The 26917-nt window shown below is 45.1% G+C and overlaps 1 protein-coding gene across 1 annotated transcript in view; it reads right to left on the reverse strand.

Annotated features, from left to right (window-relative positions):
• Window positions 1-1566: 1566 nt before the first annotated feature.
• The window catches only part of PHGDH (phosphoglycerate dehydrogenase), a 93544-nt gene continuing 68193 nt past the window's right edge, over window positions 1567-26917 (reverse strand). Inside the window, exons 9-12 of the mRNA XM_033946901.1 lie at window positions 21655-21787; window positions 16171-16298; window positions 13980-14190; window positions 1567-3333 (exon numbers count right to left, since the gene is read on the reverse strand). Of these exons, the coding sequence (XP_033802792.1) occupies window positions 3182-3333; window positions 13980-14190; window positions 16171-16298; window positions 21655-21787 (624 nt within the window). The 3' untranslated portion in view covers window positions 1567-3181. The remainder of the gene's footprint in view (window positions 3334-13979; window positions 14191-16170; window positions 16299-21654; window positions 21788-26917) is intronic.

Genomic DNA, 26917 nt, shown 5'->3' on the forward strand with positions numbered 1-26917 from the left:
ACCACTGTATCATCTCCCCAACCCTGTAATGTCCTGTCTAAATTAGATTGTAAGTCTTCTAAGCAGGGACCGTCTATTGCAGGGGTGGGCAAACTTTTTGACCTGTGGGCCACAATGGGTTCTTAAATTTCACAGAGGGACCGGGCAACAGGGGGGGGGGGGGTTCTGATGCTGCAGGAGGAAACAGCATTCCCGCGGCTGCCAGCTGCTGAATCCTCGCAAATTTTCTTTTTGCGCATTGTGCCTCCCTCCTATGTCCTCGGTGCCCCATTGCCTCCTTCCTATGTCCTTGGTGCCCCAGTGCCTCCTTCCTATGCCCCCAATGCCTCCTATGTCCTTAGTGCCCCAGTACCTCCTTCCTATGCCCCCAGTACCTCCTTCCTATGTCCTTAGTGCCCTACTGCCTCCTTCCTATGTCCTTGTGCCCCTTCCTATGTCCTTAGTGCCCCAGTGCCTCCTTCCTTTGTCCTTAGTGCTCCTTCCTAAACTAAACTAAACCTTAAGTTTATATACCGCATCATCTCCATGGATGTGGAGCTCGGCACGGTTTACAAGAACTTAAAATATAGAAAGAGAAGGAAAAAAAAAAAGGTTTACATGAACTTATATATGAACTTTTTGCACATTGTGCCTCCCTCCTATGTCCTCGGTGCCCCATTGCCTCCTTCCTATGTCCTTAGTGCCCCAGTGCCTCCTTCCTATGTCCTTAGTGCCCCCTTCCTTCCTCCCCCCCAAGCCAACCTGCACCAGTTGCATTTAATTACTTCCCGCCATCCCCCGAAGCTGCACTGAAGCCTGCCTGCCCCCAAGCTGACCCGCCGCCAATTCCTCCTCCCCCCTCCCGGTCCAGCACCCACCCGTCTGTCTGTCCGCTAGCTCCCCACCCGTCCATCCACTCAATGCCGCCGCTCACCCACTATATTTACTTACAGCCCCGCTGGTGCCGCAACAAAGGGAAGGGCCAGGCGCATAACCACAAGATGTCAATTCTGACTTAGGAGAGAAGGTCCGGGCCAGCCAATCAAGGACCTTCTCTCCATCAGAATTGATATCGGGAGAAGGTTTGTGGGTACAGCCGGGGCCTTCCCTTCATTGCAGCACCAGTGGGGCTGTGAGTAAATATAGCGGTTGAGCAGCGGCAGTGGCGAGCAGACGGACGGGCGGCCTATGTACCACACATTTAGAAACCCTGCCTTATGCTGCAGGCAAGGGCAAACTACGATGTTGCAGGCCGGGTTGAAAAAGCTAAATGGGCAGGATTTGTCCCGTGGGTCATAGTTTGCCTATGTCTGATCTATTCTATGTTAAAATGTACAGCACTGCATATGCTTTTCAGCGCTTTAGAAATAATAAATAGTAATAGTAATAGTCAGTAGGTTTTACAGTAAAAGTTATAGCAATGAAAATATTAATAGACATCACAATCATTAAGAATCAGCCTAGTAGAAATAGGGATGTGGGAGTAGGAGGTTGCATTATATAGAAAGTAGGCATCCTATCATAAAAGTATCCTTCATGTGAGCAGCCTTGCCCAGCTCTACACTAAATTAGACACTCACATCAATATATCTGCAAGCCTGATTTGTCATTTTATTTTACTAAAAGTGACACCAACAGTCATAACCACAAGAAACATAGTTGTCATTTATTATAGTGAAGGACAGAAGGGGATAAACAGTAAAACATTTTCTCATTAGCTGTAATTTAGAATACAGAGAGCAACTTTAAAATGTTGCTCCAGACAAAACAGTTACATGTAGATGTGCAGGATCCTATACAACAAAATTTTACATCTGCTGAAGCCATTTTGCATTTGCTAAAAACAATGTGCTATGCAGCAAGGCCCTAATGCACTAAAATTTGAACTGGAATAAATATAATTGAGGATCATGGTAAACAGCATGTTTTCTTGAACTCCATTCACTGTTCACTATGGGCTCAATAAAGCCACAATTTAAGAGTTAACTTTTTATTTGGCACAGAAAGTTTAGAAATCCCTGCAAAAGGGCTAGTTAGTAGGGGGATTTCATTTTCACACCTCCACCACCTGGTGCAAAGCTTAAAAAGCTAGCATGTTCCAGTATCCTACCTCCCACAGAAGACAAATGGATTTGGAGGGCTTTGGTGACCTCCCTTTATCTGACATCTCTCCCCCACTCCAAGAGAAAAGATCAGTGGACCCCATGCCCCAAGAGAACCCTCTTATCTACCTGAACTAGGTCCTCCTCCTACCACCACTTTTCATGTAGGGCAAGGGCAATAACAGCAGGAGATGACAATCTGGTTCCACTCCCAGCAACTTTCACTGTGATGCTAGCTGGGTTCTTATGGAATGTATATGGATCATAGTAGAAAATTAGCTCCATTGGTAGGTACAATAAAGCCTTTTATTCCCTCTTTGTCAAAAGGGATAGAAAGGTCTGTCATTACATCAGGCTACTTATCATTATTCTGAAGAGGTGGTGAGAAGATTACTGGTACATAGGATACCTAAATCTTTGTTTCCAGAAGTGTGTGTGTGTGGTGGTGGGGAGGGGAAGAGGACATACCATTTGCTCTCAGGGACTGAAAGGAAAGGTGAGTCATCTGCATATGGGTTCCCACGATCTTTTCTCCAGAAGTGCATGGGAGGAAGGGCAGCTATCAGGACAGATCCAGTGGTGAGAGGAGACAACTTTTGAGTTGAAAAACCCCTGCTCCCTCTATTGGGGGTGAGATGGTGGTGTCACTGAGCCTACATCATCTTGTAAGCTAGGGAGGAAGAGGCAACTAAGATTCTTTCATTGCATATGTAAAAGAGAGTGGAACACACAGCAGATTTCCCCATTGCTAATCTGGATTTTTTTTCATGTTAACATCCACAGTAGCACTGAAGCCATGCTACCGAAAGAAAGTTTTACCATGCTTTCTGTAACATTTATTGCATAACATAAGTCCTGTTTTAATGTACACATTAACATTTTACCAAGTTCCACACTTGCCATTGTGACTGTTGAGAGTCAGGCTTTTGGAGGACAAATGGTTCTTAGTTTTGGCTAAAAGAATAAGGATAAAAATTCAACCTAATTTTCCCACTCCTGTAATGCACTTCTTTCAACCCTTAGCCTAGCACTGGAAAGATAATGCTTTCCCTGTAGCAGTGTCTGTCCAGTCAGCTATGGTAATGTGGAATAAGAAGGCACTAAAGTGATAGTGTGATCACCAATTCTGCATACTCTTTAAGTGCTGTGAGTGTCCCTGGAAGAGAAGACACATTTATGATGCTCCATTCTTCATCTCCAGAAGAAGAGGTATGGTAGGACTCCAGCTGCACTCCTGCCTCAGACAGCTCCCCTGGAAAAGAGGAGAGAATTAAAATACAAAGACCATCTAGTTTTTCCAATTTAATTTTTTAATGCAATCCCTTGCATCCCACAAAGAATTATCTACCATCATTTTCTACATTTCTCAAGGTACCCAAGAGCATTAGTGATGGTATCTGCTTGGGGTCCTCCGGAAGTTCTTCATCTAGGCACTTTAGTCCTTAGGGAAGGCAATCAGATTTGCATCTCCTCCCTAGATTTCTCTCCTTTCCCCTGACTCACCTCCCCAGCATTTATTCTCTTTTCTCTCCCGTTGCTTAGAATTCCTATGTAACAGCAAGCCTATGCTGAAAGTCTTATACTAAGTTTGTTTAATTCTTGGTGCTATTATTGCCACAACCTCACTATCCTATGGCAGGAGAAATCAACAGTGCAACTCCTTCTTGTTTCCCAGCTTCATTCTCTTTTAGCTGGGGTAGAGACAAGGAGAGAAATGACAATGCTAACTGTTCTCCTCCAAGGGGAGGTGTAGAGACAAAGCACTTTCTCTCTCTCTCTCTCTTTCTCTCTCTCTCCTCAGTTGGGTCAGATTCCAGTAACATATGGAATCAGTTCACTTTACAGGGCAACACCTACCACGCCTCCCCACCCCACCCCACCCCCCAAAAAAAACTACTTTACACCCTGGGCAACTGCTATACTAGTCTCTAAATCATTAAATAATTTCAGGCTTTTGGAAACATATTGAGTCAGCTCAAATTTATGATTTATCTACCTTACATTTATACTACTTGCATCTCCGATTAGGTGCATTTTTTCCCCCAATTCTTTATTTGTTTTAAAAGCCAACACAAAGTGCAACAGATTAACCAACAATTGGTACAAAAAAACAGCACTCATTACAATCAAATAGTAAGATAAGTACTTATCCCCCCCTTCCCTCCCATCCCCCTTCCTGGATGTGCATAACACTCATTCAGAAATCAGAGGGAAATATTAATAATCAATTCGTACAAAATTTTGTTAATGGATGCCAAATGTCTTTGAATTTATTATAATGTCCCAATTGTAATGAATTCATACGTTCAAACTTATAAACTTGGCATAAGGTTTTCCACCAAAAGTTATAATTTATTCTATCCCATTTTTTTTCGTGATTAGCTGCATTTTAAAAACACAAAAACGTCCCAAAAACTATTTAAATCGGCACTTGGACATTTTTCTCAGCAAAATGTCCAAGTGCTGATTTTCAAAACAAGTATTTTAGACGTCTTGCAGGATGTTCACCCTCCAGAACATCTAACTCATAAAGGGGTGTGTTAGAGGTGCTTTTGGGGTGGGATTTGGGCTGGCTTAGTCGTGGACATCTGATGGTGATAATCGAACCTTCTGCAAGACATCCAGGATGGAACTTAGACCTGTTTTTGAAGCGTCTAAGTACCAAAAAGGTATCCAAACTGACCAGATGACTATTGGATGAATAAAGGTATAACACCCCCCCCCCCCCGGTTTATCATATGTTCAGGTTTCTCCAAAGGTCTTTTCTAGGGCAGGAGTCCGGGTAGCTTTCTTAATGTTGTTTTGTCTGGGGGAGGCAGCAACCTGAGAAATAAATGCCTGCGGTGAATCATCACAGAGAGGCATTTGCACACAGCAGACAGCCAAGACAGGAGAAAAGAAGAGACAGGACCTGCCTGCATGCCCTGCAGCTCACAAATAGGACGTACTAAAATCAGAGTGAGACTTGGAAAACACCAAGGGGAAGATTCTCAAAACTTAATGTTGGCTTTAACGCAGTCACTAAACCTGCTCCAGTCAGTTTAGCATACATGTATTTCAGCCGCGGATTATCAAAATGGCTTACTGTGGTCTCTTCCAAGCTTCTTAGCAGTCTCTGATTCTGCCATACAAATGGGCTCATCAATATTTAAACAAGCACTCTGGGCGATTCTTCATCATCGCCAAGTGATTCTCCAAGCACTGCGTTGGCTTTTGGTGGCCAAAAATCAGCGACTGGTCCAGGAGTGCCAGTAGTGTGCCGGCACTGTGAAAAGTGCATCTCTGGCATGTGTTACTTGTCTGTGGCTCATGAAAAAAAAAATAAAAGTTACAAGATTCACATATAGTAGTTGGTTTTTTTTGGGGGGGAACCAAAGTACACTTCTTGAGTGAGTGTATTATAGGTGTATCTTATGGGCCCGCTGCAGTCAAGAACCTCCCCCCCAAATAACCCCCCCCCCAGCAGTGGGAGGGATGCCCACTCTCTCACACCACTACCAAGCAATCCCCCCCCAACATTCACTTCCCTAGCAGAAGGGATGCCCACTGCCTCCCATCACCACTGTAAGCAACCCCCAACACACATGCACCTCCTCCCCCAGCAGCAGGATGCCCACTTCCTCCTGCCACCACAGCGCCCTAGACGGGGAGGCCCGCCATTTTGAAGAGGTGGGCCTGCTGACCAGAGGGAGTAGGCATCCCTCTAACTGACCTTTGTGAACAAGGGTGGGGGCATCAGAGGCATGACAGCAGTGACGGGAGTGGGCATTCCTCCTGCTGCCGAGAGGGAGGTACGTGTGTGTCGCAGTGATTGCTTTACGGCGGTGGAGAGAGGGAGTAGGTATCCATCCTGTTGCTGGGGTTGTATGTGTCAGGAGGGAAGGAGTGGGCATCCTGACCGCTGCCAGGAGGTGGGTTGTCAGATGGGTTGCTTGACGACAGCATTGGGAGTGAACATCCCACTTGCCAATATTCAATTTGGGTCTTTTCTTTTTAAAAAAATTTATATGTCTATTCTGTGCATTTGCCGTTCGCTCTCACAGCGATCAGCAATGCAATTTATTGACCTTCTGTGACTCTCTGCGAACCTCATTTGTATGCATGGTTTTTAAAAGAATGGCTTGCCTTTTTGAAATTGTTACAATAGCGGCCATGACAGTGATCTGGCGGATTTTACCACAAACAGAGAATCTTCCCCTGAAAAAGGTCATAGAACCACTAAAATGAAGCTTGAAATACAGTGAGATAGGCCATAGGAACACCAGAATGAGGCTTGGAATAAAGTGAAAGGCTGAGGGTAAGCAAGGAAAGTGAGAAAGAACTGTAGAAGAATAAGATTGGATAGGGTTACCAGATGTCTGGGAAAACCTGGAATGTTCTCTTTTTAGAGGACTGTTGGGGTGCCCGGAAGGATTTTCAAAACCCATTAGTTTGTCTGGGTTTTGGAAGTCCCTGACCTCGGGGTCACACCTTGAGGGCGTTTGCGCCTGCGCAGATGTCGCCTCAATGCAGGATGGTCCATTTGGCCTTTATCTGCCATCATGTTTATATATTTCTATTAGAGAGAGAAAGGGTAAGGAAGAGAAGCAAAAAGAGAAAATTATGCAGAGCAGAAGGGAAGAAAAAGAAAGAGAGGAAGAGGAGTGATAGAAGAGGAAAGTAAATCATTTTAATTAGTAGGGTTAAAAGATGTCCAGGAAAACCCGGGCATGTCCTCTTTTTAGAGGACTGTCTGGATGCCAGGACAGATTTCCAAAACCCGGCAGTTTGTCCAGGTTTTGGAGGGCCCCCTGAGCTTGGGACCACATTTGGAGAGCCACCAAGCATGCTCGGATGCGATGTGATGATGTCACATGCATGCATTCATGTGTGTGACATCATCACATTGCATCTGCACAGGCCCTCCAGACACAGCCAAGACTCAGAGAAGAAGAGACAAAGCTTGTGTGTGGGAAGGGCTGGGGTGGAAAAGGGTGGGCTGGAGGTGGAACCAGGCAGGGCTGGAGGCAGAACAAATATGGTATCTCTACCCCTTACCCCCCCACTTCCCCAGTGGTCACTGACTCCCCTTCTACCCCCTAAATATCTGAATGAAACAGTACATACCTGTGTCTAGAACAGCAGCACCTGGTATGGGAAAGCCTAGTAGAACTCCATACATAGTAACATAATAAATGACGAAAGATAAAGACCTGAATGGTCCATCCAGTCTGCCCATGATAAACTCATTAAAAAAATACATGATTAGATTAACTTGTCTCTTCTTTGATATTTCTGGGCCATAGACTGTAAAGTCTGGTATTGTACTAGGGTCCAATACAGGTGTCTTAAGTAGACAGGTGGGTGGGCTAGTGAACCAAAGAGAGGAGGCGCCAGGCCCATAAGTCACTCTAAACCAGTGGTCTCAACCTCAAACCCTTTGCAGGGCCACATTTTGGATTTGTAAGTACTTGGAGGGCCTCGGAAAAAAATAGTTAATGTCTTATTAAAGAAATGACAATTTTGCATGAGGTAAACTTTATAAATCTTTCCTTTTGGCTAAGTCTTAATACCGTATTTTCGCGGATATAACGCGCGCGTTATACGTGATTTTACGTACCGCGCATACCCCTCGCGCGTTATATGCCTGAGCGCGGTATAGAAAAGTTTTTTTACATAGTTCCCACCCCGCCCGACGCCCGATTCACCCCCCCAGCAGGACCGCTCGCACCCCCACCCCGAACGACCGCTCGCACGCGCTCCCACCCGCACCCGCATCCACGATCGGAGCAAGAGGGAGCCCAAGCCCTCTTGCCCGGCCGACTCCCCGACGTCCGATACATCCCCCCCCCGGCAGGACCACTCGCACCCTCACCCCGAAGGACCGCCGACTCCCCAACAATATCGGGCCAGGAGGGAGCCCAAACCCTCCTGGCCACGGCGACCCCCTAACCCCACCCCGCACTACATTACGGGCAGGAGGGATCCCAGGCCCTCCTGCCCTCGACGCAAACCCCCCTCCCCCCCAGCCGACCCGCGACCCCCCTGGCCGACCCCCACGACCCCCCCACCCCCCTTCCCCGTACCTTTGGAAGTTGGCCGGACAGACGGGAGCCAAACCCGCCTGTCCGGCAGGCAGCCAACGAAGGAATGAGGCCGGATTGGCCCATCCGTCCTAAAGCTCCGCCTACTGGTGGGGCCTAAGGCGCGTGGGCCAATCAGAATAGGCCCTGGAGCCTTAGGTCCCACCTGGGGGCGCGGCCTGAGACACATGGTCAGGTTTGGCCCATGTGCCTCAGGCCGCGCCCCCAGGTGGGACCTAAGGCTCCAGGGCCTATTCTGATTGGCCCACGCGCCTTAGGCCCCACCAGTAGGCGGAGCTTTAGGACGGATGGGCCAATCCGGCCTCATTCCTTCGTTGGCTGCCTGCCGGACAGGCGGGTTTGGCTCCCGTCTGTCCGGCCAACTTCCAAAGGTACGGGGAAGGGGGGTGGGGGGGTCGTGGGGGTCGGCCAGGGGGGTCGCGGGTCGGCTGGGGGGGAGGGGGGTTTGCGTCGAGGGCAGGAGGGCCTGGGATCCCTCCTGCCCGTAATGTAGTGCGGGGTGGGGTTAGGGGGTCGCCGTGGCCAGGAGGATTTGGGCTCCCTCCTGGCCCAATATTGTCGGGGAGTCTGCGGTCCTTCGGGGTGGGGGTGCGAGTGGTCCTGCCGAGGGGGGAGAAGAATCGGACGTCGAGGGGGGGCATCAGGCTTTCAGGATGGGGACAGGACTTCAAGGGGGGACAGGCAGATCTTCAAGGGGGGACAGGCAGATCTTCAAGGGGGGACAGGCAGATCTTCAAGGGGGACAGGCAGATCTTCAAGGGGGACAGGCAGACCTTCAAGGGGGGACAGGCAGACCTTCAAGGGGGGACAGGCAGACCTTCAAGGGGGGACAGGCAGATCTTCAAGGGGGGACAGGCAGATCTTCAAGGGGGGACAGGCAGATCTTCAAGGGGGACAGGCAGATCTTCAAGGGGGGACAGGCAGACCTTCAAGGGGGGACAGGCAGACCTTCAAGGGGGGACAGGCAGATCTTCAAGGGGGGACAGGCAGATCTTCAAGGGGGGACAGGCAGATCTTCAAGGGGGACAGGCAGATCTTCAAGGGGGGACAGGCAGACCTTCAAGGGGGGACAGGCAGACCTTCAAGGGGGGACAGGCAGATCTTCAAGGGGGGACAGGCAGATCTTCAAGGGGGACAGGCAGATCTTCAAGGGGGACAGGCAGACCTTCAAGGGGGGACAGGCAGACCTTCAAGGGGGGACAGGCAGATCTTCAAGGGGGACAGGCAGATCTTCAAGGGGGACAGGCAGACCGAAGGGAGTGAAAAAACTATAAAATAAACCCACTAGCGTGTCAATGTGTTGAGAGGAAGAGGTGGTCTGGGAAATTCTGCTGAGAAAACTCCGGGTCCATTTCCACCCCCCAGTTACCCTAGTCCACTCCACTCAACTGGTTCACATACTGAGTTGATCTTTGGGTGTTGTTCCTGGGATCTCTTTCAGTGGTTTGTCAGTATCTCCTTGTGGTTCAAGGAAGGAAACTTTGTTAACCTTAGCATTGACCTTCAGAATATATTTGTAACAGCGCTGCTTGTGTGGCATTACCGTAGGCTATGTAGTGATGGAAAGAAAAAAACAGACCTTTGCACATTTTTGCACTAGGTACGGTATATGGTATAGGTACCGTATATAGGTATAGGTATTCCTGCACAGCTAAGTCCTTGTGAAGTTACGGTACCTTGTTCTTTCTGTATTTGACATCTAGCAAGGTCTCTGTTTGGAAGGAATGATTTAAGTTATAGTAAAAGCAGATAGCGTTGCTGGTTTTAAAAAGGTTTGGACAAATTCCTGGAGGAAAAGTCCATAGTCTGTTATTAAGACATGGGGGAAGCGTCTGCTTGCCCTGGATCGGTAGCATGGAATGTTGTTATTCTTTGGGTTTTGACCAGGTATTTAGTAACCTGGATTGGCTACCATGAGAATGGGCTACAGGGCATGATGGACCATTGGACTGACCCAGTTAGGCTATTCTTATGTTCTCATCTGTAGGGGCCTTTGTTTTCACTTCTTACTTTAATGTATTTTTTTCTGGAAACTTATCAGTGTTTTTTATAATGGGAACAAAAATGGAAGAGAATTACCGTAATGTGTGTGGAATGGGGGGGGTTGTTTAACTACCATAATTTCTTCAGCTAAATACCGGTAATTCAATCCACCTCAACCAGACATAGGAGAACTCACGCACCATTCACACACCCTCCAACCAAACACGTGAAAAGAAAAAAACTGTTCATTCTTATAAACAACCTTATAACTTTTAATCTAGAGTTAGTGAGTATGAATTCAGGAACAAGAACAGAAACATGTTAATTCTTATAAACTATAACATTAACTGGTAGATCAAACGAAGTATGGAGGACAAAATAATCTAAATACAGTTACCGTAATTACGGTAAAGTTGTAAATAAACAAAGTTTACAGGTTTATTCAGTCATCATCATCACAGTCATCTGAATCCTTGAATCCATCAAAATCCGAATTGTCATCATCGTCATTAAATAAACTGAGCACAGCCTGCAGACGATCCTCGTTTATTTCCGAAGTGATATCGTCATCATCATCATCATCATCGCTGATATCCGTGTTGTTGCCTCCTTCCGCTGCACTGGTAGTAGCCGTAGTTTCATTGGTTTCATAAACAATGCCCGCTTTTCTAAATCCGTTTCGAATGGTATCTGGTGTTATTTTGTCCCATGCTGAAGCCACCCACTTGCAGACTTCTGTGAAAGTTGCCCGCTTCTGCCGCCCCGCGGGTGTGTACTCGTGCGTGCCGCTCTGCATCCACTCCTCCCACTCCTTTCTAATAAAAGTCTTGAATGGATGATTCACTGCGATGTCAAGTGGTTGCAGCTTACACGTCAGGCCTCCAGGTATCACAGCGATGTGGGCACGAGTAGAATTAATGTAGGCCTGAACATTTTTTTCTTTGTGGGCAGCCATGGCATCAAAAATTAACAAGGATTTTTTTGCAAAGAATCCACCCGGTCTTGCCCTAAAGCATTTATCTACCCACAATCTCATTACGTCGCAGTCCATCCATCCCTTCTTGTTGCAGTGCACAACCACACTGGTGGGCAGATGTTCACGGGGCATAGTGACCCTTTTGAAAATGAGCATGGGCTTTAACTTAACCCCGCTAGCTGAGCAACCAAGAACGACTGTAAAACACGTTCTTTCATGCCCAGTTGTGGTGATGGCAACAGATTTAGTACCTGTGGGGGCTATGGTTCTTGTTGCTGGAATGTCAAATGCCATTGGAATTTCATCCATGTTGATGACGTCCTTTGCAGTGATGCCAAGTTCAGATATTTCTTTGGCGACAAAGTCACGGAAATCAATCAATTTTTGCTGCCAGTCATCTGGAAGTCGCTGGCCAACAGTTGTTCTCATTCTAACTGATAGTCCGTTCCTTTTCATAAAGTTTGAGATCCATGTGAAGCCAGCTTTGAAGTCGGGTATTCCTCTTCCATTGGCAAGTAGTTTTGCCTTCATCTGAATCGCAACAGTAGAGATTGATTGATTTTGCTCCCTTCTCGCCAGAATCCACTGCTTCAAGTCATCCTCCAGCTGAGGCCATTTTGGTTTGGCCCCACGACGTGCCCGTTTGCGCGGATTGCATTTCTCCAGTTCCTTCTTATCTTTTCTCCATTCACGCACCGATGTTTCTCCAACATTGAACTCTCTCGCTGCGGCCCGGTTGCCTATTTCCTCAGCTTTCGCAACGACTTTAAGCTTAAAGTCCGCTGTATATGACTTTCGTCTTATTCCTGCCATTATGGCGGTACATTTAAATTTAATTGATAAACTCTACTACCGGGTAGATAAATGCAGAATACCAATCTGAAGAGATCAAATTAAAATGTGGGCTCTACATGCAGCATTAATCTTTTATAGGCTTACCCAAAGGCTGAGATGCTGTTGTATAGTCAAAACAGTATTCACTGGGCAAATTACAAGGCCAGATAGAGGGGGGCCACAGCCACGTGGTGAAAAGCACACCACCAGAAAAACAGCCTTGGTGAAAACTAAGCGGCAAGCATGCTCAGACCATTGCGCATGCTTACAGAGCTGGGAGCAGGGCAGGGCGGGCGAAAGGAGAGTCGGGACAGCGCACGGAGAGGCGGGGCAGTGCACGGAAAGTCAGGGCAGGTGAACGAGAGTCGGGACAGCGCACGGAGAGGCGGGGCAGTGCACGGAAAGTCAGGGCAGGTGAACGAGAGTCGGGACAGCGCACGGAGAGGCGGGGCAGTGCACGGAAAGTCAGGGCAGGTGAACGAGAGTCGGGACAGCGCACGGAGAGGCGGGGCAGTGCACCGAAAGTCAGGGCAGGTGAACGAGAGTCGGGACAGCGCACGGAGAGTCGGGGCAGTGCACCGAAAGTCAGGGTGAGTCGGGGCAACCAGAGGAGAGTCGGGGCAGTGCACCGAAAGTCAGGGTGAGTCGGGGCAACCAGAGGAGAGTCGGGGCAGTGCACCGAAAGTCAGGGTGAGTCGGGGCAACCAGAGGAGAGTCGGGGCAGTGCACCGAAAGTCAGGGTGAGTCGGGGCAACCAGAGGAGAGTCGGGGCAGTGCACCGAAAGTCAGGGTGAGTCGGGGCAACCAGAGGAGAGTCGGGGAGGGCGAAAGGAGAGTCGGGGTGGCCAGAGGAGAGTCGGGGAGAGCGAAAGGAGAGTCGGGGTGGCCAGAGGAGAGTCGGGCAGCATGCGCGTTATATGCCTGAGCGCGGTATAGAAAAGTTTTTTTACATATCTTCGTGATTTATGCGCGCTATACCCCTGTGCGCGTTTTACAACGGTGCGCGTTATATCCGCGAAAATACGGTAATACTATTGTCATTTATAGCTAAAGAGATATATGATCAAGAAACTCTTTTATTTTACTTTTGTGATTATGATAAAACATAACAAGGGCCTCAAAATAGTACCTGGCGGGCTGCATGTGGCTCCCGGGCCGCGAGTTTGAGACCACTGCTCTAAACAGTACATTTATAGTGGAACATATGAGCCCACCAAAACCTTACTATACTGCCATATAGGTGCTACCTGCAGCCATAAGGGCTATTGGGGTGTTATATAGGTGGGTAAGTTTGGGGGGAATTTTGGAGGGCTCAGCATAAATTATAAGGGGGTTATAGTGATATGTACATCTAGCACCCTTTATGGGAAGTTCACAGCAGTGCTTTCTAAGGAGCCCCACTGCTCTGTTGGCATGTCTATGTGGCCAGTCCATTACAATGCTAGTTCCTCCCACATGTTTCTAACTTGGACACTTTTGTGGTCAAAAATGGTGAATAAAGTTACCGTAGATGTCCTGACAGTCTAACATTCTGGCATCCAAGACATCCAAGTAGGTGATTTCCACCCCCCCCCCCAAAAAAAAATAAAAATGCGGACGTCCTGTTGGAAAATGGCCATTTTTACACATCCGACTTTGGATGTCTTGCGGGAAACATCTAAAGTTGGACTTAGATGTCCTATCAAAAATGGCCTTCCAAATCTATTTGAGAAGGAAAGCATCAGAAACGTAATCATAGAAAGTAAAACAAAAGGTACACACAAAACTCATGCTCTATTTGAGAGACATCCTTCCTCTGAGGAGAGATGATCATGTTACCTTTGTAAAAAACAAGATGGATTAAGGCTGAGGATTAGGGTTCAGAGAATCTACTTCATATAATTGTCATTTTCTATTCTGTACCAAGTTCTTTAAGCAAATGCTGTGCATTGATGAGAAGACTTTCATTTTTTATATAAATTCATTGCAATGGAATGCTGTGATACATAGTAAGTAAGAGCTGCTAAGAGTTCCTTAACTTACTAAGAATTGCAGGCAGCCTCTGAACATTGTTGGGGTGTGATTTATATAGTATCAGATCACCATCTAGGGATATAGGCTGTCTGAAAGCTGCTCTGTTCAATTTCAAGAGGACAGGCATGTCACCATGAACTGACCCCATTACACGGAACTGGGAACCTACTGTAGCCTCCATGCAGCACTCTGATGAAGTATCACTGTGGTGAGCTGAGACCTAGAGGGAATAAAAAGACTGATCAGAAAGCTTTTTGGAATAGACTTAATTATTGTTTTTGGTTGAACTCTGTATGCCATATATATAAAATGGAAAGGACACTAGCTGTCCAAAAAGGAAATTATAACAAATTTCAAGATATGTGGAGGCCATTAATAGATTATTGTAAAGATTAAAAATATTCTTCCCTGTATAAAATTTTAAGACATTAAGTGGGGGAGGGGGGTGGGTATTTTTGATTATAATTGAAACAAATCATTTTCATAAATAAATAAGGGAGGGGAGTAATATTTTATATTATGATGATCAATTATAGGATTTCAACTGTATTTGAATGCTTAATTGATAAATGTCAATACTGTACTTGATTTAAGATTTGAAATGAATAAAGATTAAAAAAAAAAAAAGAAAGCTGATTGTTCCTTTCCAAGTCTGATCATTTCAACTTAAAAAGGGCAATTTTATAAGAGAGCACCCATGTTCTTATGCCTATTTTATAAAGTCTTAAAGCATACTAAACTACTTTATAATGGTTGAACCATCAGATAGCAAGGGTGGTAGCCAAAGAAAATTTCAAATGGAACCGGAAAGGCTCCCAATCTTCATAGGTCCAGATAGTGAAAATCTTTTTATTTACCTTTTTTCATTTTCATTATCTCAACCATTAAAAATTTTATAAAAGGCAACACAGGCCCCTAAATGCTTTTATAAAATAAGCACCCAGAATGAGATCTACTAGCACACAATTCCACACAAACACCTTCTCAATGGAGCCATAAATATACTGAATAATGTGAGGAATAAACCTGAGCCCTGTGAGACACCACATTGCATATAAAAAAAAATGAACATTTGTTTCCGACCACCACCACCTGTTGTTGCTGGCCCTACAAACAGGAGCTAAACCTTAATACAATTAGTTCCTTAAACACTCATATTTCTCAATCTCTCAATAGATCAAACTGTACAATTTCAAAGACTGCTGTTAAAAAACAGAAAGGCTACTCTCAGACCCAATCCCTGATCGATCTTCAGATATATGCTATTCATTACTGAAAATCAATAACATGTCAGTAACTACAGTAAGGGTAAGGGATTTGATATACATCTTTATGTGGTAAAGATGTAAAAAAAGGAGGAAGGCAGGCCAAATGACAGCTGGCATGGTTAACAAGTGAGGTGAAGAAAGTTATTACAGCTAAAACAAAATCCTTCAGAAAATAGAAAAATCCAAATTGAAAATAATAGGAAACAACATAAGGAATGGCAAGTCAAATGTAAAGAACTGATTAGGAAGGCAAAGAGAAAATCTGAAAAGATTGCATAGCAGGCAAAAACACATAGTAAAACGCATATATTAGAAGCAAGAAATTGGGAGAAAAAAATCAGTTGGACCGCTAGGTGACCGAGAGGTAAGAAAGAGCACTCAGGGAACTCTGACCGCTTTTCCTGGTCTCCCTGCTGGAGAATCCAGAAAAAGACCTGGAAGGGGACAAAAGAATTTGAGCTTGTACCCCTCCTAAATAATCTCCAGTACCCAGTAGGTTATTAACCTCTTGCTGCGATCGTTGTGGCAGGATGGCTCTAAGATTCTGTAACAGGCATTGTTTATGACAGACACTGGTTAGAGAATCCTGCTTTTAGGCGAAGGACTGGCCCCTCTTTTGCCTAAAAGATCCTGTTTTGGGCGTTTGGGATTTGGGCGATTTTTTGGCGGGAATGTGTTATAAGGATACACACAGTGGTAGTCTGGGCGATTAAACTGCTGAACGTAGAGGTAGGCCATTCTAAAAAAAAAACAACAAACTAAATTTGGACGTTTTTTTGGGAATGGACATTTCCCTGCGTCTAGGGACTTAGACTGAAAGGGAACTTAGACGTTTCTTTTGATTATGTCCCTCTAAGCCTCTATACTTCACTGTCAAAATCAGAACAAGTTCTTTGAAAGATGGTTAAATGCTCTTTGTGCTAGATACCTACCTTCAGTCCAGCCTCCTCTGCATATTGTGCTGCATTGATAAGATTCAAGTTGGTTTGTTTGGTTCCTTTAAGAAATCCAATGGCCACAGCAGCGACTAAATAATTGTCAGCCTTCCTAAGCTGCTCTCCTATAGCATGAAGGGAAAAATTAGAAAATACTTTTCTAGAAAGTACATTTATTCTTAGATGAGAGATTGAAATAAAGTTTAAAAAAATATTTTTTCATAATTTTAGAATCTTCATCCCTATGAAATTTATTCCTGGTTATTTGAATATATTTTTATAATAAAGGACACATGGGGTGGGAGGGGGGTGAGGAAGGAATTCTATAACTCAACACCTCCTGTAGTACAGTACGATAAGGGTATATTCTATAACAGCTTCTGGATGTCCAGATGCTTTTATAGAATGCTAGCATAATCTAGCATCTGCACCAACCATCGATCAGGTGTAATAGTGGGCACATAAATGCAGTAAAGGTATATATTTTTAAAAAACAACAAACCAAACTTGCAGTATTCTGTAAATTGCAAGCGTAACTGAGAGCACCGCCAATGTTCCTCCCATATACATGCCCCCCTCCCCCAACACCCATTTTGCATTTACAAGCTATAACACAAATATATACTCCTACACAATAGTGGTTGGAACACTAACACGAGTAAGCACTACTTTTCTGGGCATGTACACATGTAACTAGCTATGGAATTGCTCAACATACATAGTTGCTTGGAAGAGCATTACCCAGTCATTAGAATTTGCAGTCTCTTCCAAAAGGAAGGAGAATCAAATGGCCCAATAATATAAACAAAGAGGGGGGAACTGATTTAGGAGAACACCTCCTCAGGGTAAAAGAACCCCGTGCCACATCTGAATAAATGTTTTTGGCTTTTGTCTCCCTGGCCATTGACCATCTACACAATGGGGATAGTCTCTTCTAACTAAAGCCCTAGCCATACAGACAAAGAAAGGCTACTACTAGCACTACTCATTTCTATAATACTACTAGATGTATGCAGTGCTGAACACTAAACATATACGAGACAGTCCCTGTTCAACAGAGATTACAATTTCTTCAAGACAGACAAACAAGAGATTAGGAAATTAATTACTGTAAGAATGATCAGAACAGGCAGGCATACTGAACAGATGATTAGGATGTTGAAAGGCTAAAGAAATTATATCTGCCTACCCTAGTTAGTATATGGAATTGAGGAAGTAATTCAGGCATACATAGGAGACAGATTCCCGGTGAGTGCCTGAGAGAAGAGGGAATCATCTATATCCCTGCTGAGAAACTAAGGAGTAAGGCGAGACTGTGCTATGTATGTATTTACCATCAGAGTGATCTGGACATTGTCCATCTCCTGGTAGTCCAGGAACATCTATTTGTCTGAAGGAGAACATTACTATCCATGATTCCTAAGGATCCATACACCTCTCAGCAGAACCAGTTGTTTTTTGTTTGTTTTTTATTGACAAGTTTTATTGAAATCAAATAGCAAATTAGTACATAGCAAACAATAGTGTATAACCAGGGACCACGTTTCGATAATCTTCATCAGGAGACCCAATAATGAGGGGCCGTAAATTAAATAATGAGGGGCCGTAATTTAAAACAATGCCTGACGTGCTCTCAATTTATTGAGCCGACATCAAATATTACAAGGGATTCAGGCACACATAGACCGTGCACACGATGTAGAGTTTGTCAACATAGTGTACCATTATGCTAGTTGAATGTTCCGGGGTGGGTACTGAAGAGATATGGGAAATTCCCATCTCTCTGTAGTACAAATGAGGTGATATATATCATCCAATGCTCGTATCTTTTACTATACATTGGTCAAACACGCATAACTGAGCATTTAAGTAAAATCAGAACCCAAGTATTGGAGGCTTCCCTTGTCAAATATTGGCTCACACAACCGCATGGTATTGAAGACCTTACGTTCTCAGTTCTTGAGGTACCAGGAATTTAGGAAATGTCTGAAAACACACCTGTTCCTAAATATCTAGACAACTGATCCTCTCTTCTCTCTCCCCTCTATAACGATTAACTTGTTCTATTGATCACTCTCTCCTCAAAAATGGATTTCCTGTCCTATTAACCCTCTTTCTTCCTCCCCTCTTAAAGTCAATCAATTTGTACCTTTGCTTAATCTTTGTAAACCGCATAGAACTTCACGGTATTGCGGTATATAAGCTGTTATTATTATTATTATTATCTGTCCTGGGCTCTGTAGAATAAAGAGCAACAGTGGATCTTTAAATTAGACACCTTTTGCCCTAGGGGTTTAAATAGTGAATTAGAGTGGCAAGCTTTCCTATGATCATCTTCATTCCATTCACTGTATATCAGCGTGCTACAGCCTGTCAATATGTAAAATTTAAATCATTAGCAGATGGATGATGGCATTTTCAGTAACGTTTGGGCAAGTGATGTCATTCTGTCACGTCCGGGACATCTAGCCCTGCACATCTTTAAAGCAAACAAACATGGAGCAGTTTGTTTCATTGTAAAATATTCTTTTGGCGAGCAAGTGTTAGTGGTTTTGAATAATACATCTATGACAGGTACCTATCCAATTTACATTTGTTAGGACAGCAATTTTTAATTTTACATGCTTTCACATTTAATAGAAGAATAATTGTTAGTGAATGAGAGCTTCATGCTAGCTTTCTGTGTTTGTTTCAATTTGCAGTTTCACATTTTTGAAAGATCATTATTGGGTCTCCTGATGAAGATTATTGAAACATGGTCCACATCAGGGCCCAGGATCCTGATTATACACTTTGGAGATAAGTGTTTGAACATTACAACTTTAAAGAAAATACTAAGTTCATATAGTTTGATCTTTATTTACATTTTCAATCAATCACAGTATAAACACAGTGATTAGGCAGTGGGTGCTCCTATAGGGTTCTCCCTAGGAGGGCTACACACTTCTGAGCGGCTGTAAGATTGAAAATCTGTTTAAGCTTTTGTTTCAGTCATATGATAGTGTTTGAACATATGTTAGTATCATTGCCCATTTAAACTTCGTGTGGCTCATTTGAAATAACTTCCTTCCCTGGATAATACTACCCACTTAAATGCCATTGAATACTGGTAGATAGCCAAGTCAGCAGGGTTTAACTGGACAGGAACCTCTATTGCCTGATTAAATCCTTTTGAATATTGGGCCCAGTATGCTGTTCTGTTTTAATCTTGAATGTTTTGCCTGAACTATCGTTGGACTCTATTTTGTGTAACCTATCCCCATGACTTTCAACACTTGATTATTAGCATGTATGGGGGTAAAGAGTACAGAGTTGAAATTTGAATTATTATAGCTGGCCAGTAATTATTAGGTCCCCTTCTCCAGACCACAAAAATACAATTTTAGTTCAAATTTTATTTCAAGTAAGGCACAAGAGGCCTTACTTGCCCTCCAGAAAAAGAAAAATTTCTTGTGTAAGTGAATGTAACTTACCTTGAGTTTCTGATAAAGTTGTGAACTAAATCCTAATCCATTTACTCTTCTTTGTCTTACAAAATTATTTTAAAAATCATTATGCTCTGTAGTAAATGGATATGAAATTCCAGTGAAATCATGCATATTTCATTCCATTTGGGATTTATTTCATGCCTTTTCAGTAGTACTCAAGACAAACTGCAATCACATACTGTAGGTTTTTCCCTGTCCCTAGAAGGTTTATGGTAAGTTTGTACCTAAGATAATGGAGACTTAAGTGATTTGACCAAGATCACAAGCAGTATCAGTGAGAATTGAAACCTGGCTTCCTTGGTTCTCAGCATTAACTATCTACTATAATAAAACCCTAAGCGCGCATGCGCACTGTTACCTGCGTGTTCCGTTTTCTGTGAGCTGTAGGTCTCCGGCAGGTAGGAGTGCGCATGCGCACTTAGGTTTCTGTTTTCCGTGCTGTTGTTCAATCTGGCCTGCTCCCTATGTGCCTCGCCTTAGTGTATTTTTAAGTTGAAAGACGCAGCGGTGGCTCCTCTCACGATCCCCGCCTGCGTCGGACTTCCGATGCAGGTGGGGATCATGAGAGGAGCCGCCGCCGTGTCTTTCAACTAAAAAATACACTACAGCAGGGCACGCAGGGAGCAGGCCAGACCGAAGCTTCAAAAATCCCAAGATTTTACAAAGGTGAGCAAATCCACTGCCCGACAGAGGGCTCCGTTTTGAAGCTGTGGCTCTCATTGAACTGCCAGTTGGCCGGCTCCCTTGCAGGAGTTATTTTTCAGTTTACAGGTGCTGCCGCGGCTCCTCTCACGAGCCGCACCTGCGTTAGAGAAGAATTTTGATGCAGGCGGTGATCGTTAGAGGAGCTGAGGTGGCACCTTTAAACTTAAAAATAACTCCGGCAAGGGAGCCGGCCAGACCGGGGAAAGAGTAGGGAGCATGGAGAAATCCTGCTGCTGCACAGGGAAATGGAGGGGGAGGGAATGCTGCGGCGGCTGCACAGGGAAGTGGGGGGAGGGAAAAAAATGCTGCTCCACAGGGAAATGGAGGGGGAGGGAATGCTGTGGCTGCTGCACAGGGAAGTGGGGGAGATGGAAAAAAATGCTGCTGCACAGGGAAATGGAGGGGGAGGGAATGCTGCTTCAGCTTTTGCACAGGGAAGTGGGGGGAGGGAAAAATGCTGCTGCACAAGGAAATGGAGGGGGAGGGAATGCTGCTTCGGCTTTTGCACAGGGAAGTGGGGGGAGGGAAAAAATGCTGCTGCATAGGGAAGTGGGGGGAGGGAAAAAATGCTGCTCCACAGGGAAATGGAGGGGGAGGGAATGCTGCGGCTGCTGCACAGGGAAGGGGGGGGAGGGAAAAAATGCTGCTGAACAGGGAAATGGAGGGGGAGGGAATGCTGCGGCTGCTGCACAGGGAAGTGGGAGGGGATGGAAAAAAATGCTGCTGCTGCACAGGGAAATGGAAGGGGAGGGAATGCTGCTTCAGCTTTTGCTCAGGGAAGTGGGGGGGGGGAGGGAAAAAATGCTGCTGCACAAGGAAATGGAGGGGGAGGGAATGCTGCTTCGGCTTCTTGATAGGGAAGTGGGGGGAGGGAAAAAATGCTGCTGCACAGGGAAATGGAGGGAGAGGGAATGTTGTGGCTGCTGCACAGGGAAGTAAGGAGGGAGACAGAAAGAAAGGAAGAAAGACACAGGGGCAAGGAGAGACAGAAAGACAGACAGACAAAGGGGGCCAGGGAGTGAGGCAGACAGAAAAAGACAGGAGTAGGGAGAGAGACAGAAAGAAAGACAGACATATATTCTAGCACCCGTTAATGTAACGGGCTTAAAGACTAGTCCTTTAATAATGAGCAAATAATCTTATAAATGTGTTTTCTTTAGTTGTGGTAAAATTGTTGCAGTAAAAATGTCCAATTAGTTAGACATATCACTAAACCTCCTAAGCAAGTAGCAACTCTAAGAGTATTACCTTTATAAAATGTCACAATACCATAGGGATATAGACTCACCTGTAGTTGTTATATGAATTCCCTGGTTTGTCTCAGGAATGCAGCCTCTTATTAGGGTCCCTATAGATTCCCCTAATTTAATCCATGGCTTTGTCTGAGGAGCAAAAGCACTTACTAGGACAGAGGCATTCACCTGCCAGGAAGGAAAAAGACAAATGAGAGGCCAGTGTTCATCTGACTAGCTGTGGCCCGTCACTAGCTGTCTATCATATTCATTTTTGTCATCACATATTTATTTATTGTTACACGTGTGTTCACTTTGAAGACTCCTGAGGAAGGAATTGTAAGCTGAAACACAGACCATGTTGGGTCATACTCATATCAACCATTTCCATCTAATTTTATGTATAGATTGATAGTTACATGCAAGACTGTTTGTACAATAAATTTTTGATGGTTCATCTGAATACTATGTTCTGCTTCTGCTTATTTTTAATGTGTTTTCATACCCTTTATTTTTAAGAAAGATCCTAACTTCTTTGCTTCCCCTTATCTTGAGAACTTATTCCCCCTCCAAAACCTACCTCTAATGCTTTCTGTTACTCCCCTTTTACTCCTAGGTGTTGTAGCATTCCCAGTTTTGAGCTTTCCTGCACAAACTAATTGTTTACAGCAAAATGTATATAGACACTATTCTATAACATTTAGACACTATGTCGTCAAGAATACAAACCCACAGTAACTGTTGCAGAATTAATTTCCAGTTGTAGAATTGCATACGTGACCTCAGTTGCCATAACGTTCACAGAATACTTCTTACTCCATGTTCTTGTCCCCACTGTCATGACACTTGTACTCACTCATGCAAGTTACTGTCTTTCTCGATACCTCCAACACAACATCTGTGATCTTTCCCCAGTCTCTTCTCCTATTGCTCCTCTTAGTAACATCTACAACTTTTCCTCTCTTCCCCTGCCTGACTATCCAGTCTCACCCCACCCAATACAATTCTTACCCTACTACCTTAGCTCTCTTTCTCCTGGTTCTGATCTTTTCCTGACCAGGCACAGCCACTGCTTACTGTCTCCTCCCCCCTCCATACTTATTAACATCTTAACATGTAAACAATGGCAGATAAAGACCGATATGGTCCATCCAGTCTATCTAGTAGGATTGTCAGGGAAGTACTACCTAACATACAGTGCAGATTACTTTCTCCAGGGTTTCTAGATCATTGATAAATATGTTAGAGGTCTATAAAATACTGAATGGAGTGGAACAGGTAGATGTTTAGTCTTTCCAAAAATACTATGACTAGGGGGCATGAATGTGTAATTAAACTCTGGAATTCGTTGCCAGAGAATGTGGTGAAAGCAGTTAGCAGTGCATGGTAATTCCTACATCAAACAGCTAATACAATTTAGTAAATAAACTTCTCACGAATTGCAGGTCTGCCCCTTCCCGGTGGATCATGGGATGCACCAGGAAGGGGCCTTAGGCCCAGATTGGCCCAGGCACTTAAGGCCCCTCCCTGGGTCAACCGGAATCTTAGGCCCCATTCACAGTGCATTCTGGGATTTACTGGGAGTGGCCTAAGATTCCAATTGGCCAGAAACCTTAGGCTACTCCAATGGGGTTGGGGGGGTGGAAGAGAGGGAGAGATGGAAGGGAGAGGCACAGCATAGAAATAGAGCAGATGCCATATGGAAGAGGCGGAGAGAAGGCAGACAATGGATGGAAAGAAGAGAATGACGAGAAGATGAGGAAACAGAAACCAGACAAGAAAGGAAGAAAAAAATTCTATTTCTATTCTCTTTTTTTGCTTTAGAATAAAGTAGTATTGTAGCTGTGTTGATAAATATTTATAAACAAAGCCCTGCCAGCTGAAGATCTCTTCCTCTAGTTCGGCAGCCAGAACTCCGATTAATAAAATGACAATTATACAGAATATTGTTTCTTTTTATACTTTAATAAAATAAGTTCAGTATAAAACTATTCAAGGCTTGTGCGGATGGGATCAGATGGTTTGTGGAGACAAGGCAGGGAAGGACCGAGATCGCGTGGATGGGGCCCAAGCTCAGGGGGCCGGGAACAAATTTTTTTCCCCTTGTCATTCTCTACTGAGGAGGCCAAATAAATCGATTATTAATATGGCAAACAGAATGTTGGGTATTATTAAGAAGGGTATTACAACCAGAACAAAAGAAGTCATCCTGCCGTTGTATCGGGAAATGGTGCGCCCGCACCTGGAGTACTGTGTTCAGTATTGGTCACCGTACCTTAAGAAGGATATGGCAGAGGAGAGCGACATGAATGATTAAGGGCATGGAAAACCTCTCATACACTGTAAGATTGGAGAGACTGGGGCTCTTCTCCCTGGAAAAGCGGAGACTCAGAGGAGATATGATAGAGACCTACAAGATCATGAAGGGCATAGAGAAAGTAGAGAGGGACACATTCTTCAAAATTTCAAAACATATAAGAACAAGAGGGCATTCAGAAAAATTGAAAGGGGACAGATTCAAAACAAATGCTAGGAAGTTTTTCTTTACCCAGCATGTGGTGGACACCTGGAATGCACTTCCAGAGGACGTAATAGGACAGAGTACGGTACTGGATTTCAAGAAAGGATTGGACAAATTCCTGCTGGAAAAAGGGATAGAGGGGTATAGATAGGGAGCTACTGTGCAGGTCCTGGACCTGTTGGGCCGCCGTGTGAGCAGACTGCTGGGCATGATGGACCTCGGGTCTGACCCAGTGGAGGCATTGCTTATGTTCTTATGTTAAAAATTTTAACGCACATTAACGAAGGCCCTCTTACCACTTTAGTGCTGCCTGCCATCTGCCTTCAACAACCACTGCCATGGCACACCATCTACCTCCAGGAGCTGCTGCCATGGCCCACCATCTACCTTCAGCAGCTGCTACCATGGCCCACCATCTACCTTCAGCAGCCGACACCCGACACAGTCCACCATATCCCTCCTTCCATCTCTCTCTCTCTCTCTCTCACACACACACCTTTGACAGCCTGCCAGCTGTGCTAGCGATTAAAACAGAACACTGCCATTAGGCTAGCAGGCTGCAGTCTCTCATGGTCTCTTTAGTCCCTGCTACACCGGAACAGGAAATTGCATCAGCTGTTCCAGCATAGCAGGGACTGAAGAGAATACGAGAGACTGGAGCTGCTAGCCTGCTGGCAGTGCTCTGCTTTAACCACTAGCACTGTCAGCGGACTATGAAAGGTTATAGGGAGGGAGGGAGGGATGGAGAAGAGAGGAACCCAACCACAGAGGGAGGGAGGAGAGAGAGACCCGACCTGACTACACAATGGGGGAGGAGAGGAAGGGAGAAAGGAGAGTCACCCAACCATGGGAGGAAGGAAGGAAGGAAGGAAGGAGAGACCCGACCATGGGGAGGGAGGAAGGAGGAAGAGAGAGACCCCCAGCCATATGAGGAGGGAGGGAAGGAGGAAGGAGAGGGAGACCCGACCATGGGGAACCTATGGAGCACCAAGAAGCCTCAAAAATCAAATGATCTTGAAAAGAAAACATCAGAAGCATAAGGTGTTTGTGCATGGTTTTTAGCTTCTGCTGAAGAAGCTGACCAGGGATCTTCAGAGATTGGGGACCTCACTGTAGTAGTGCAGGGTTTTTAGGGAGGGTTTTCCTGGAACAGCCTAAGGAGATAAGCTCTAGCTGGAGATAGTATGTTTATGTTTATTAAAATTTGATGTGCCACCAAATCTTTAAGAGGTTCATAAAAAGTAAAATATAGGACCAGGTCTACAGCAGTCAAAATGGCAGTTAGGGAGGCAAAACTTCGAGTGGAAGAAATTCTGGCAAAAAACATTAAAAAGGGGGACAAATCCTTCTTCAAGTATATTAGTGACAGAAAAAGGAACACAGGCGGGATAGTACGCCTTAGAAGACCGTACGCAAGTTACGTGGAAGCAGATTTCGATAAAGCCGAACTACTGAATGAATACTTCTGCTCAGTCTTCACCTGTGAGGCATCGGGACACGGTCCGCAGTTGTAGGCAACACAAAGCACAGAAGACCCGTTTCAGAATTTTGAGTTCACACCAGGTGAAGTTTACAGTGAACTGGCAAGACTCAAGGTGAACAAAGCCATGGGACCAGACAATTTGCTTGCTTCCATCAATGATGAACTTCACCCTCACCCACTGGGCATCCTGCTCCTATACCGCCCACCTACTCCTTGGAACAACTCCTCCGAACTCGTCCTTGAGACTATAACAAACGCCTTCCTCAAGTTCCAAAGATTATTGATCATCGGAGACATCAATCTCCACCTAGACGACATCACCAGCAAGGATACAATTGAACTTATTAGCTTCCTCACCTCCCTTGGCCTCACCTCCCCTGCACCATCCCCAACCCACGAAAAGGGGCACACACTAAACCTCATTAGCTTCCTCGACCTTACCGCTCAGAAGACGTCAATTGACAACACTCGCTGGGAACATGTCCCCTGGTCTGACCACTTCCTAGGGGCTTTCTGTCTCCCCATCTTTATGTCGCACCTTGGGGCTCCACCCCGCACTTCCAACCCCATTACCTTCCGCAAAAAAATCACAAGCGAACTGTTCTGGTCTAAATTTCTCAATCTATTCTCCTCTGCCCCTAAGCCTGCAGATTCAGGTACTAATTGGCATAACTGGGTCGCTCTCTCCAAATCCACCTATCTTTCCCTCGCCCCCCTTTCCACTAAATCCATCTCCTATCCCCGCAAGGCCCCTTGGTTCCTCCCATATCACAGAGAGCTAAAACAGAAATGTCGAGCTCTGGAGCACATATGGAAAAAATCTAAATGTCCTTTAGACAGACAGTCCTGGAGAGTCAATATCAAGCTGTACAATACAGCGCTAAAAAAAGCAAGAAAGAACTTCTATGGTGACAAAATCTCCAGGTCCAACAATCAAAGCAGTACACTATTCAATATCTGGCGCTCCCTAACCTCCAAAAGAGACCCCACCGTGCTCCCCTCCTCTCCCTCAGCTGATGTTCTAGCAAAATTCTTCAATGATAAGGTTTCTTCCTTGAGATGCTCCTTCCCTCCTTCAGTCTCTTACAACTCCCTAGTGCCCACCGATTCCACTCCCACCCTAATGGTCTCCAACCCTATCCCAGCTGACAGATCCTGGACCCCATTTGAGCGCGTATCTGAATCCCTAGTCCTCAATCTCTGCCTCAAACTGAAATCCTGTAATTGCTCCTTGGACCCATTCCCCTCCTACCTAAACGAGAACATTCCCGCTCAGGCTATTTCTTCTATCACCATTCTCATAAACTCCGCCCTT

The sequence above is a fragment of the Geotrypetes seraphini genome, chromosome 5 (genome assembly GCF_902459505.1).
Source record: "Geotrypetes seraphini chromosome 5, aGeoSer1.1, whole genome shotgun sequence".
NCBI lineage: Eukaryota > Metazoa > Chordata > Amphibia > Gymnophiona > Dermophiidae > Geotrypetes > Geotrypetes seraphini.